The sequence below is a fragment of the Brassica napus genome, chromosome C4, assembly GCF_020379485.1.
Source record: "Brassica napus cultivar Da-Ae chromosome C4, Da-Ae, whole genome shotgun sequence".
NCBI classification, from domain to species: Eukaryota; Viridiplantae; Streptophyta; class Magnoliopsida; order Brassicales; family Brassicaceae; genus Brassica; species Brassica napus.
Window position 1 is genome coordinate 27,032,557 of NC_063447.1, and position 14,083 is coordinate 27,046,639.

The window sequence follows — 14,083 nt, forward strand, 5'->3', positions numbered from 1 at the left end:
TAGGTATATAAAAAAAATAAAAAAATAATTTAAAAAAATAATTTTTTTTATAGTTTTAAAAAACTTTAAAGTTTGGATTAGTTAACCCTAGGGGTATAAGTGTGTATTTACCTCTTTAATGAAACATTTAGGTCATTTTGATCTTTAGAGTCTATCTTCGTGACAGAAATTTTTTTAGTGCTATCCTAGGGTATTTCCTATTACTTTTTAATAAAATTCACTTTTGTTAATATGTTAGTATATATATTTTTAGTTATGAGATATATTAACACATGTCACAATCTTAAAATATATAATTGATATATGTCACGATCACGTTAATTAGCAACTTTGAAGAATCAAAGGTTTATATAATAAAATAAGATAGTCAATTTTTTTGTGCATATACCCTTGCGAAGAGAACAAGAGCACAAAGAACCTTATCCTCTCATGCTGATCACACTCGACTGACGATTATGGGTTCCACAGTATGTTTTGTGATCAACATCCGGTAAATAAACGATCTCAATTAAAGCATATTTTCAAAATACTAATAGTGTTATAAATCAATTGATGGATGTCCATAACCGGCCCGGTCCATAACCGGTCCATACACTTAGAGAGAGAGACGGCCCAACCCTAGAGTGAGAGAGAGAGGTGGCCATGACCTTAGGAGAGAGAGAGAGAGGCGGCTTATGCTTTGGAGAAAAGGAAACTCTATTTCTTTTTCTTTGTAATTGTTATCTTTTCATTATTATGTATTAGTAGTTTTCCTAATCCTTGTTGGTTTAGGTTTTTGGATACTTTCCTTTTCTATGACTTGTAATCCTTATATAAAGGAACCCATGTTATGATTAATAAAACACAGAAACATTCAGCTCTAAACCTATTGTTTCATAACACGTTATCAGCACGATAGTCCCTAAACACCCTGGGCCTAAAAACCCAATCGAAAAACTCCTAAACCTAAAACCTAGCCGGCGACCTTGAACCCTAACCCGACGAACCCTAATCTGTTCTTGCAAGCGTTCCAGCTCGTGTTCATCCGATCAGCCTCAGCCCTAAGGTGTTTCTGATGCTAGACGAACACAGCCTCAGCTCCATCCATTCACAGCTTGCATCCCGGTCAGCTACAGCTCACGTTCCCCGATCAGCCAGCTCGCGACCCGGCAGCGATCAGCTCGCGCGACTTCAACTCCAACTCGTTCCAGCTCGCGTCCGTTCGAGGTTCTCTTGGTGGTCCGGTTTCTACAATCTGCAAACAAAAGGTAACCCTAATTCTAAGAACATGAGAATTGAATTTGGATTGTTTGTAAAGATTGAAACCCTAAAAACTAATCTCCAAGATAAAACCCTAGGATAATAGATCAAACCCTAAAAGAATAAATCGGAGCTCGAATAAGTCTGATCTCCTAAACCCTAAATCGAGATTGATCCATTGATCAATTAAAATCATAACCTTAAAGGTCTTGAATCTCAAATCAAAACCCTTTGATCAAAGATCAAAGTTTCGAAATCCCTAAAACCCTAAATTGGAAATCGGTTTTAATTTTGATTTGAAACTTAATTGTTTGTTTGATCACCTAAAAAATATTGATTAGGATTGTTTAAACCTGAATCTGAATTGCTTGATTTGGTTAAAACCCTAATGATCTAGTTTCTATCACTTTGAAATAGATTGTGGTCGTGTGGCCTTAATACATTCTAGGTTAAATTGTTCTAGATCATCATCCGTGGCCGTGTGGCCTTGTTGCATCCATATCCAAACCTGATCACTACTGATTGATTGCAATTGAACTTAGATCTAATTCTAGGGATGATGTTGAATTGAACTAAATAGCCGTGTGGCTTGTTCTATTACTTGGCCGATTGGTTGGTTTGTTTGTTTTGATTGAATCATGAACTGATAGAAACCAACCGCTTTAGGATTGCAATTACATGTAAAACTATATGCATTAACCCTAATTGATATGCAACTGAATGATAAGATTGAATGCATCTAAAGTGATTATCCTTGTTTGCATTATATTTTGTTGTGGCCGTGTGATTTTGCTATGAACCATACCGAACGGCCGTGTGGCCTAACCATTCCGATGCATTGTTCATACTCGCGGCCTTGTGCCCTTGATAGATCACATTGTTTGCATCATGTGATTGAAAGCCGTGTGGCTTAATGCATCATAGCTTGGTCGTGTGGCCTAGAGAGACACCATATCTGAATGGTCGTGTGACCTTGCTTGCATATCTCATGAACCGATCTCTGGGATCGTTGTATCACATTACATGGCCGTGTGGCCTAAGCATCACATATAGACCTAGCATTCTCGACTTGTTTCGCACCATGATCGAGTAGTCAAGTGTTTTGGTCGAGAGACTGATGAAATCATATGCACTGATTATTTTGAATTGGTTGCATCCTAAATCATGAATTGATTGATAATATGGTTTCAGATGCCGAGATTTTAGCCTTTGGATTATACCATTCTAAATACCTCTGGAGAAAATTATCTAGAATAGGCAATGAGCACTTCAGTTGTCCTGAAATCAAGAGGACTCGGAAGGAGTATCATTCAGGGTAATTATGCAACTGAAAGTGAAAAGTATAGGGCCATAACAATTATGTGCCATCATCTCACTGAGGATCTAAGAAATCAGTACCTAAATATTGAGAATCCTCGTGATCTTTGGACAAAATTAAAATCCAGATACACAATGGTGTTATTACCAAAGGTCATGCATGAATGGATGAGTCTCAGATTCCAGGACTTTGAGTCTGTGGATGAATATCATTTTGCTTTGTCCAAAATCGTTTACAAACTGAGACTATGTGGTGAAGTGGTAACAGAGGAGGATTTACTGGAAAATGCCTTCCTCACAGCCGATCCAAGAAATCTATTGTTACAACATATCTACAGAGAAAAATGTTTCACCACCTATAATGATCTGCTCTCATGCCTATTACTAACTGAGCAGAGTAATCAGTTGCTAAAAAGAAATAGTGAGATGAGACATCTTGAAGCCAATAAAGCTGAAGAAGATAAGAAATAATCCAAGGAAGCCACGTCCAAAGTAACGGATGGTGTGGTCGGCTTGTCTATTGACTAAGAAAATGAGATTTCGACATACTGATTTTGTGTTAAGTTTATTATGTTTTGCTTTGACCTTCTTGTCATTTAATAATATAATTGATTTGAGTTCATTACTATTATATCTTGTTTGATCTTACTTGATAATGTGAATGATTGATAAACAAATCGCCTAAAAGGCATTATGGTACGGTATAGTAGCCTAGTAAGAAATCTATGGCTAAGGCATTGCCTAAAGGGCATTATATACACCCAAGAATGTATGACCCATTGAGTTAATATGGTTTTTAAATAGAAACAATGGGCAAAAGGAAACAAGTTCCTTCAGATTTAAGAAAGAAAGAAAACGCCTAAGACCCTTTTAAGAAAGTGGTCAAGACTATACCTATGTAATCTACTGATCAAAACTATGCTACAGATCAGTATGATAAGAGGAAAGAGCCGTGGTGATCATACTGATATATCCCACGAAAATTATACACTTTATGGCAAGACCGGATTAGCCATCCTAGTCTAAACTTGATGCAAAGATTGATATTGATAAGGCACAAAGAGTAATCCCATAAGATCTCACGTTGTGAAACATGTACACAAAGGGAAACTCATTAGGCTTTATTGTCCTAAGCATCACGAAATTATAGTATGTTCATGAGGGGGAGAGAGGATAAACCCGTGATACATGATCAATACTACAAATTCGTGAACCATGGTCTATGACCATGATATAAACGGCTTGGCCGTGCAGTCCATTACCTATAAGGATCGGACATTCATCCTAAAGCTTAGGGACATCATGGATTTACATGTATATAAAGTGAAAATATATCAGGCCATATAAGTGAGCATAGATATTCCCATCTCAGATTGAATACGGGTCATAAACCAGACATACACCATCTTAAGAGACTTTGAATAAACCACCACAGACATATGTGCCGTCTAAGATGGAACCTCAGAAGAGGATTGGGAATATATGTTGGATAAAAGTATGACTTTCTCCCACGACTTCTAAGAGACCTTGAGCCAAATATGGGTGATCAGAAAATGTCCAGGTACACTGACTGTATGATCAATGAATCCGACTATCCAACATTAAAAAGAGAAAGCTATAAGCTGGTAAAGAGTAAAGAATGATAAGAAACAGAATGGTATCAACCATCATTGTCTTGGCAAAGATCCTCGGATTAGAATTATAGACGTCCAAAGAAAGAAAAGATTATACATAGCTAGCTAATCGAGATGCCAGACACTGACCCAAAAAAGAAAAGAAAAGAATGACTAAGTCATAACCAGCTTAGCACCAAAAGAAATCTGATGTCCTAGAAAGAGACACAGTCAAGTTGCTACAGAGTCTATACAAGATCGACCAAAGTGTTCCATAAGATAAGGAACCTCGGAAAAAAAAAGGTGCATAAAATACAAATCCGAGGTCATAAGGAAACCAGACCAGACATTGAGAAAAGGCTGCGCAGCTAAACATCTAAGGTACCAAACCATGTAGTTTGGGACGCCAAGCTACTAGGTAACAAAGGTCCTGGATAATGAAATCTCAAATCGATTAGATCATGTCTGGAACACAATGGAACCATATATAAGTGTCGACACATAACGATATATTTGTACATAAGAGAGTAGCACTTGAACATAAAGATATAAACGAGGATCAGAACCCATGAAAGAGTACTCATCAAGAATAAAGATTAGATTGAAAAGATAAATGTGGGGTTTAAAGTATCTATAGAGAAAGATATGCGTATTGGCCACATACATATATACAGAAACGCCATCTGATATAAACCAGTGAAATAGATGGGTCTTGTGAGGGAAAAGAAACCGTGAGATATGGTACATGATCACGAGGTCTAAAGATGTTCATGTTTCCTAATAACAGCATTCGATCATAGCTTGTTACACAAGGATACTCACAGAGACCATGGAACATATTATAAGGAGATAAACTCCTATGTGGTGGATGCTGCTACACAATTTCGAAATTGACAAAGGTCTGGTCATAAGAAAGAAATTAGATTGACATATAAAGATGTAGTAAGCAGCAAATGGATCACTGGATAAAGGACATCATTGTTCCTAAGCTGTTCATGGACTGAAACAAAGCAGCTGCATATAGAATATAATACTAGTAAAGGAGTTCTATAAGAACAATCAAATTCAGTCCATATGTAAACTAATAAAGAAATTTGAATTCCTTGTGTTTATACTAAACCAACCTAAAGAGAGGTTAAAAGGTTTATACAGATCTGTGACACTAGCATGGACCGACTAGATTGTAGTACGGGCTAGTGGAAAAGAAAGATCAGCCCAAAGAAAGGTAATTCGGATTGCCTCAGCTTGCTACCTCGGATAGCATGTTCTCCGGATAGACCAATCCAACATCAGATCCCTTAGATAAGGATCCGGCATAGCAGAACAGTCTGATGCTGCTGTGAGGCTGAGAGGAGACATTTAATCTATCTTTCTCGATCGGATACCAATAGGTTGCAGTCCAAAAGTATGTGTGATCGAAGTCCATGACCTAATATATATTCATTGTGTGATATGATCCACAGCAACATAGGTCATGAGACGACATCAATATAAAGATAGGACTGCAATGAAAAACGATATGCCATTGCCTAAGGCAATAGAGATCGATGACCACATGTGAGATTCATGAGTGTATTTGGCCACAGTGCCATAGTTAGATAAGATTGTAAAATTCATTACAACAATGATCATTGATCAAGTCATGATCTTGGACACTCATGAGACAAGTTATGAACATGTATAAGAGAAGTCTATGACTCAACATGGATCCATCAGATTAGTGCATAGTCGATGGTAGTATAGAGAAAACTCATACAGTCTGTTACCTATCAATCAACATTTTAACATCGTCATAGGCGGCTAATAGCCAAAGAGAGTATCTGTGAGGATGTTTTTTGGTCGAGGACCATAGTCCTACATGTCTGACCAAAGTATAGAGTGGTCGACAGCAAAGGTTCACTTCTTGACCATGTACACACGATGTCAAAAGACATGAGAAAAGACCGGAAAGATCAAAATGGTCCAATTGCGGTTCAGTAATAAACTTGGCCGATTTGATTACTCCCTTCCTGCACGTCTAGGAAAGATCACGCATCAGATGCGTAGACTAAAGAACCTACACTGAGGTTCACATCTGGGGGAGCAGTACGTGTTGTACTCTTTTTCCTTCATCATGGTTTTGTCCCACTGGGTTTTCCTGATAAGGTTTTAATGAGGCAACATTAAGCGTATTACAATCTCTGAATGGTTATGGCATACAAGGGGGAGTGTTATAAATCAATTTATGGATGTCCATAACCGGCCCGGTCCATAACCGGTCCATACACTTAGAGAGAGAGACGGCCCAACCCTAGAGAGAGAGAGAGGCAGCCATGACCTTAGGAGAGAGAGAGAGGTGGCTTATGCTTTGGAGAAAATGAAACTCTATTTCCTTTTCCTTGTAATTGTTATCTTTCCATTATTATGTATTAGTAGTTTTCCTAATCTTTGTTGGTTTAAGTTTTTGGATACTTTCCTTTTCTATGACTTGTAATCCTTATATAAAAGAACTCATGTTATGATTAATAAAACACAAGAAACATTCAGCTCTAAACCTATTGTTTCATAGTAAATAGTTATTTCTCCGAAAATCTCTTAAGTTTGTCCCCAAACCCTATTATATATTATTTGAATTTTAAAATATTTTCAAAGTCTTCTCAGATCATGGATTATATTCGAAGATAAACTGGAGGAGTCAAACTTTTTGGGAATGCAGTAGTTATCAAAGTCACATTGACATCATGAAAATTTGTATCAGCGTCTCTTTTAGCACTTTTATAAGTACAAGGACATTTTTCCGCGGATTATATACTATAATTTATTTTACAAATTTATTTCTTTATTGTATTGTTTTTCACTTGGTTTATTTTATTTTATATTTTAAGTATTGTCCCATTTCTTTATGTAAGCATACATTATAGAATTTACGGATGTTTCCAATATTTAGATAATGAATTGTTTCATTTAGAACTTTAACAAAGTTTTTGTATGTTATAATTTTATGTGACATGATATTGTTGTTACTCTAAATTTTGAATAGATGTATATTCACTTAAAATTGAAATATTATAAATGTAAGTAATCCACACACAAAAATGAATATGAGTTTTACTTTTCGCATAATGGAAAAAAAGAATGATAGTATGTTAATGATGCTCTTAGATATCTAGATTTTAGGTTTCTTTAGCCATATACGTCGCTAGAAGCTCATTTGATAGTGTCCTTCCTCTTATATGCAACTTTCTAGATCGTCAACGGCTATGGATGCATTAACTTTCTAGAACGTAACACAAGAATTACCAGAGGAGGACGACCAGTTTCCAGACAGTATTATTATTTACTACCAGAACTAAAGTTACAAAAGCTGTCTTGATGAATATGCATCCAAGCTTTTTCGTAGTAATTATTGTTCTTTTGTTAATAATATCAAGCACATTTCAAGCTTTTGGTCAACTTTATTATGTAGCCAATGGGGCTCATGCTCCGTGGAATTAACAAACAATACTGATTAGTGTGAAGGTATTGTGTATGAAAACTAAACCTGAATCTTACTTAAGCATTCCATCATTTACAGAGAATGGATTCAAACTGCTAACATCTATGTAAGATATACAAAGACTGTTTTACACAAAGACTCATCACATTCATTCCTCTAAGAATTACAACGGATGGTTTTGAATCTTCTCTCTTCCATAAAATGTCATTTTTAGTCCCATAAAACATGCTTCAGACAGTCTAAAGCTTAGGCAAAACATAGCCTGTAACGTTGCAAAAAGTTCTAGCTCAGGAGCTACACATGATATACAAAGTATTCTATAAAATTCATTCATGAAGAAAAATAAAACAGGACAATGGTAGAGATATTACCTTGTTTGGAGCAACATCACTGACCTTGTGGAAGACCGGGTCTTCTATTACAAAAGCTCTACTTTATATTCCAGATCTTTGAAAGGAAGATGATATGATGAAGAAATCACAATGAGTCAATGGTTGATTCTTACTGCTATAATAGTCTCTGTGGTTTCACTTGCACGAATGAAACAGTAGCAATGAATTAAAGGCAGAGGTCCTTTCCAATACTTCCGTTGAATTACATTACTGAAAAAATCTGCAAGCAACAAAATTACAGAGCCAATATGCATTAGCAATATGATAAGAACAAATCACACCCAAAAAAAAAAATCAATTTATACTCAAAAAGCCTTAATGCATAATGCATCTCCTGTTTATAGTGATCCTACTCCTAATTAACTTGCCTTAATGCATAATGCATCTAGACTCTACCACAGAACGCAAACAGCATCGGCAACATGTAATAGTTTGTGCATTGATTCAAGATCGCTATTTAGTATACAGAAGACTATAGTTCGAACAAAAGAAGCAGAATCATTGGTAACATACCGAGAAACTGCAAGGCAGAATTAGCTGGGAGATTCATAATAACATGGTCGATATGTTCCCAGGCTTTGCAACGTTTGTTTCAAACTCTTCTTTGCGTTTCCTTCTATAGTCTTGCAGTCTTTCCCCACCTCATTATCTGCATACAATTAACAACTCAAAGATGATTCCAAAGGCACTATTAACTGAGTTTAAGTCAAAATAACTCTACCTCCTTGACTCTCTGCTTCCTTTGTTTTATCATGCAAGAAGAGATTTAATACTTAACTATAGTTTCAGAAAATGTGATCTGCGAGGAAAGACCAACATGAGAAAGTTTTATATCTGGACTTAATTAAACAAGTATTAAGGTTAATAGAACCAAGAAACGGTTAAAGAGTATTAATCAGTAGCCTATGAGTTGGATTCTGAACATCCTGAGTAATAACCAGAACAATAAAGGTATCAAAGTTCATTGAAAAGCAAAAACAGAAAAAAAAATTAAACCAACAATAACAAGGAAATGGTGACCAAATTAAGCTTTAGATTAAAGAGCTCGGTAAAGATTCTTTAGGACAGAACATAAACGGCAGCTTTGCAGAAGAAACAGCTATTCTAAACGTCCTGATAACTCCAAAATACAAACGGACCGGGAACTGAACCGGATAATTAAGACTCCAACCTTCATTGTGTTGATCATAGCATTTGTCATTTATTATTTGAAGTTCAGACTTTGAATAGCAGTGTTTTTAAAACCGGACCGGGAACTGAACCGGATAATTTTTGGATCACGGTTCAATATGGTTCGACCGGGTCAAACCTGGTTCAATAATCTGGTTTAATATATTTTTAGTGTATAAGAATTTAAAAGTAATGTTAGTAAATATGAATATATGATACATAATTAAAATATAAATGAATTTAAAACATAAAACATTATAAATATAAACTAATTTTATGTTTATATAGATTGTTTAGATATTTTTGATAGTTTTAATGGTTTTTATCAATTTAATAACTTTGAGATCTAATCTGACTTCAGAACTGGTTCATGGTCAAACCAATTATTAGACTCAATCTGGCTATGTAACTGGTTCATGGTCGAACCCGGTTCAACCACGGGGTCGGTCCGGTTTTAAAAACACTATTTTATGCTAAACTTCATACAGAGAAGAGCCCACCAACGCAGTTATAAGCCCAAAGTTTCTCGGGCCATGGCTGTTGATCAAAGATGATAAATCCAACGGTGGTGATCACGTTTCAACTAACCGAGCGGTGTTTTGACGAAAATGCCCGAGAGATCTGCTCCTCCTTCTTTTGTTTACTCCGCACGTGAAAAGCACACTTCTTTTAGCTAAAAACCGCTAATATTCATCCACGTGTAGCCTTCCCTTCGCCGTTTCCTCCAATACCATAGCGCCATGTCATTCTATTGACAAACGAATCTGACATGTCTGTCTCTGATAGGATTACGTGGTTGCAGATTTGTGACGTGGCAAGATGCGAATATCCACGAGAGCAACTTCACTCGCAGCATATAAACTCCAGGTCTTATACATCATCTGCTGATCTCAGTGAAGAAGTTGCGATCTGAGTGTTAACAATGGCGAAACCAATCCCTAGCCTCGAAACTAGTGCGAACTGAATGGATTGCTAATATAATAGAGTAGAATGTTATATAAGTAGATCAAAACACGTTATGGATCATTCTGTTGCGCAAAAGTTCTATACACCATGTCTTGATAAACATATTGTAAGAAAATGCAGAATCTAAAGTATTAGAGATAAGAAGCACACCTTCATAACAGGAAAAGGAAAGAAGCTGATTGAGTAGAAAAGACTTTCCAGACCGATACGGGCAAATCACCTAATGTTTCAAGGAAATAACAAGCAAAACGTGAGTGATAAGGAAAAAGGAACAAACTTGCTGGTCTCCGAGTCAAAACATCACACTCTTTCACAACTACTGGCAATAGACAAGGAAAAAAGAAGAGGAAAAGAAAATTAATGCATTATCAAGGCACAAACAGAAAAAAAAAAGGACATTTATTCCCATCAGATTGTATCGTAAACAAGACTTGATTTATTTATACAACTCTACGAATGACTCATCAACAAGGTAGAAAGCTTTTCAGAAACACAAACAATATATCACAAGAAACAGTTTCTAATACTAGACGTCTACACCAGCTCAATCCCAAGCAAATATAAGCAGTAGAGCTTTGGACTGCTATTCGTTTATGCAGATCATACACTTGAACCTACACAAATGTCCAGATACCTCTGGTTGAATTTGCCAGGCTATCATTAAGTAAACAACCATGATACCCCATCAAAAATCACTGATTGTAACTCAAAACTAGTGGGCAAATACTAGTTTCAACGGATACTAGGACTCACGTGAGGAAATGGGTCATGGCGTGCTTTGTGATCACGTTTTTTGGCAGTCTCTGGCATTCCAAAAACATCCCAGAACCTCAAAGTCTGGTCTCCTGCTGCTGAAGCAACGGTCCAGCCATCAGGACTCTGTGCCATGTAGAGAACGCTTGAAGTATGGCCAGTGAGCTCAGCAATTTTGAGCAAGGACGGGTAGTTCAAAAGTGCAAGGTGGTTCCCATGTGAGCTAAGCAACTCTCTTTCTTTCTTGCTCCAGAACAGAGCACACACTTGGGATCCGGTGTGAACAGAGTTCAAGCAAGCTCCGGTGTGAGTGTTCCAGAACTTGATCGACCCATCTCCTCCACCACCACCAGTTGCAAGTAAACTCGATTGGAAGGGGCACCAAGCAAGAGCTTTCACGGCGCATGTATGTTCCTCAAGCCTGTGCAACCATTGCGTGGTGGTGGTTGATGATCTAGCAGCATCCCATACGTGCACAACATTGTCGCTGCCACCACTAGCTAGCTGCTTTCCAGAAGCTGACCACTTGAGCCCACAAACCTCTCCAGAGTGACCTCTGTAAGTTGCCACAACAGGCCTGATCCTGACATCGGATTTGACAATCTTGCCGTCCATGCCTCCAGTTGTGAGGATGTTGTTGTTCCACGCAAGTGATCCTACTCCAGAGTGGTGGAGACCCTTGAAAGTTTTGATCTTGGTATTGGAGGAAGAATCCCAGAGCTGGACTTGAGAGTTGTTGAGGCCAAGTGCAAGGTAGGAAGCATCAGGCAACCAGCTTATGCTTGTGATGGTCCTTTGGCTTCCTCAATGGTCACGAGCTCAGATACAGAGGCGGTAGAAGCATCCCAGAGGTAAAGAGTGTGGCCCAGGGCAGTGGCCAAGACGTTGTGAGAACCCCAGTCAAGCAAGTTTAGGCAGAAGTCATCAAGAATTCCAGGAGCGTCCAACTCTTTCCGACAAGAAAGAGGAATATGTCATCGTCGGGGCTGTTGGTGAAGAGGAGGAGGAGGAGAAGAGTAATGATGGAGAGGTTGAGGTTTGTTCCTGAAGGCGAGAATACGGGTGCGGTTGAGATTCAGAGCTTCCGCCAAACCTTTCCTGTAAGCGTCTTTGGAGGCTGAAATCAACACCGCTGCTTCTTCTGTTTTTTTGCCGCCGGCGGCTTCGGTGATGGCATGATGAGCAAAGAGGAAGTCCATTGCTGATCTGTTGGGTGTTCGTGCAGGATTCGGTTGATTAGAATGATGAATTTAAGAATGGGGTGACTAAAGACGCTTTTATTAGAATCAAACAAGAGGTTACAAGATTGACGGGAAATAAGGAGACAAGATCAAAGGTTTAAGCAACAGGATCAAAGAGATGATTAGGAAACCCTAGATCTAGCCGCTTCTGTATGCGTTGTCCAAAAGTCCTCTTTTCATTGTCTCCTCATCCCCTCTTATAGTGTCCTCGTCCGTGATGCCCTAATCATGTCGTCCTTTGGGCCCTGTCGTTAAAGGCCGAGTATGCGGGCCTTGGTACTGTTCTCTATAAGCCGAGCATATTTAGTCGGCTTAACTGATCGGCTAAAAGTACTCTGGGGTCGAGCCGACATCTTTAGCCGCTTAAGCCGACTAAGCTGGTCAAGCTTGCCGGGCTAGGGCCTGTTATTCGATGGGCCTTGTGGAGGGATGTAATCCATCTCCTACAATAAGTCCCCCCCCAGTTCACTTGTGAGCGGCGTAGCGGTCTCAGTGAATTTGTGGGTCAGGTTCGTTCGTATATCAGGTCCTAGCGTGTTTAGTCGCACGCCGTTTTATTGACGTTTCTAGTCGCTTAGAGTAGTACTTCTTCATGATCTCCTTTGCTCGCCGAGGTTTTTTGTCACGGAGGCACATTTTACTCGGTAGGCGAATTACCCCGATATAAGAGCTCAAGCTTATCTCATCGGTTTACGTTAGAAAACCGGTTTAGACCGAAATCGGGGATTAATTTCGGTCTGGCATCTCGATTAGAGATCGGTTTGAACGAGAAACTGAACCGTCGCGAGTAAGCCTTTGGGTATTTAGGCGGCCTTTGAGGCCCATTTAGGTTTCTGTAGACCTAATGATTGCGCTTCGGAGGATGTGCCCTTGTTTTTACTATAAATAGGCTCCTCCCTTTCGCTTTCGTCATTCTTCTCTGCAAGTTCAGGTATTCCGCTTTCTCTCCCTTCTCTCTACTTTTACTTTCTCTCTCTAGGTACGTTTCTCCTTACACAGGCTCATCGGTATCGTCTGGCGGTTGTAGTCGTCCCCTAAATCCAGGATCATGCCTCGGAGAGGTCGTTTGTCGCGAGAAGAGAAAGGGAAGGGCGTCGCAGATTCTCCGAGTCCGACCAGAGATGCACGGGTAGCCGACAGTCCACCGGATGATTTCGATTTGATTCATCGCGACGCTCTTCGGGATTTAGACAATATGACCCTATCTCAACGCCTTTTGGTCGCTGACGCTCATAAGATGATCCGTGATGAATGCGCGGATCGCGTTGAAGTCGGGAGCAGTGACGTGAGCGGTAGCGGCTCTGAAGCGTCTAGCGAAGCCTCAAGATCTTTGAGACGAGCTAGTCGGGAGATTCCTTTCGACCAGATAGACTGCCGTCCCACGATCTATCATCCTGGCGGGATCTTCGAAGAACTCGGCCCACTCCCGTCCGAATTGCTTCGTGACCCGCGGGCTCAGTCATGGGGGAATGTCTTTGATTCTTGCTCCTCTCACAAGACGGTGAGGGATTTATTGAGGCGAAGTGGAGGTGCCGGCGTTACATACATCATTCCTTCCAAGGGACATCGTCCTTGGTCGCCTCCGATTGGCTATCAGTGTGTCTACGAGTCCTATTTTGGCGACCATACGAAGCTCTGGTTTCCAATTCCCCGACTGATCACGTCGTACGCATTCCGTCAGGACATCGCCATCTGTCAGTTGCTTAACGGGTCGCTGCGCATCGCGGTTATGCTAATGGTGATGGCAGCGGAGATAGACGTTTCGATGAGTGTGAGAGTATTCGAAGAGTTAACTTTTACGAAGGCGGAGCCACATGGAATATTTTCAGTGAAGATGCGCTCGAGCTACAACGTCTTGGCTGGGCATCCGAACAAGACGAAGGACTGGGAGCGCTCATATTTTTATGTCAAGTCTGA

At 39.3% G+C, this 14,083-nt stretch overlaps 1 protein-coding gene and 1 long non-coding RNA gene across 2 annotated transcripts; both read right to left on the reverse strand.

Moving 5' to 3' along the window:
• Positions 1–7,673: 7,673 nt before the first annotated feature.
• On the reverse strand, positions 7,674–9,304 carry LOC111206398. The gene is made up of 4 exons (XR_002658633.2): positions 8,758–9,304; positions 8,550–8,685; positions 8,016–8,256; positions 7,674–7,906 (listed from the first exon to the last, which is right to left on the reverse strand). It is a non-coding gene; the product is annotated as an uncharacterized LOC111206398 (long non-coding RNA).
• Positions 9,305–10,904: 1,600 nt separating this feature from the next.
• Positions 10,905–12,124, reverse strand: LOC125585944 (cell division cycle 20.2, cofactor of APC complex-like). The gene is made up of 2 exons (XM_048755680.1): positions 11,986–12,124; positions 10,905–11,728 (listed from the first exon to the last, which is right to left on the reverse strand). The coding sequence occupies exons 1-2, from the start codon at positions 12,122–12,124 to the stop codon at positions 10,905–10,907; spliced, it is 963 nt and encodes a 320-aa protein (XP_048611637.1).
• Positions 12,125–14,083: the final 1,959 nt, after the last annotated feature.

What these genes read in the sequence shown, in the direction of transcription:
- LOC125585944 (XM_048755680.1), bottom strand. Translation starts at nt 12,124, where the DNA reads ATGGACTTCCTCTTTGCTCATCATGCCATCACCGAAGCCGCCGGCGGC. An exon ending in TCTGAATCTCAACCGCACCC is followed by an intron (nt 11,729 to 11,985) that starts GTATTCTCGCCT and finishes GTGACCATTGAG; the next exon opens with GAAGCCAAAGGACCATCACA.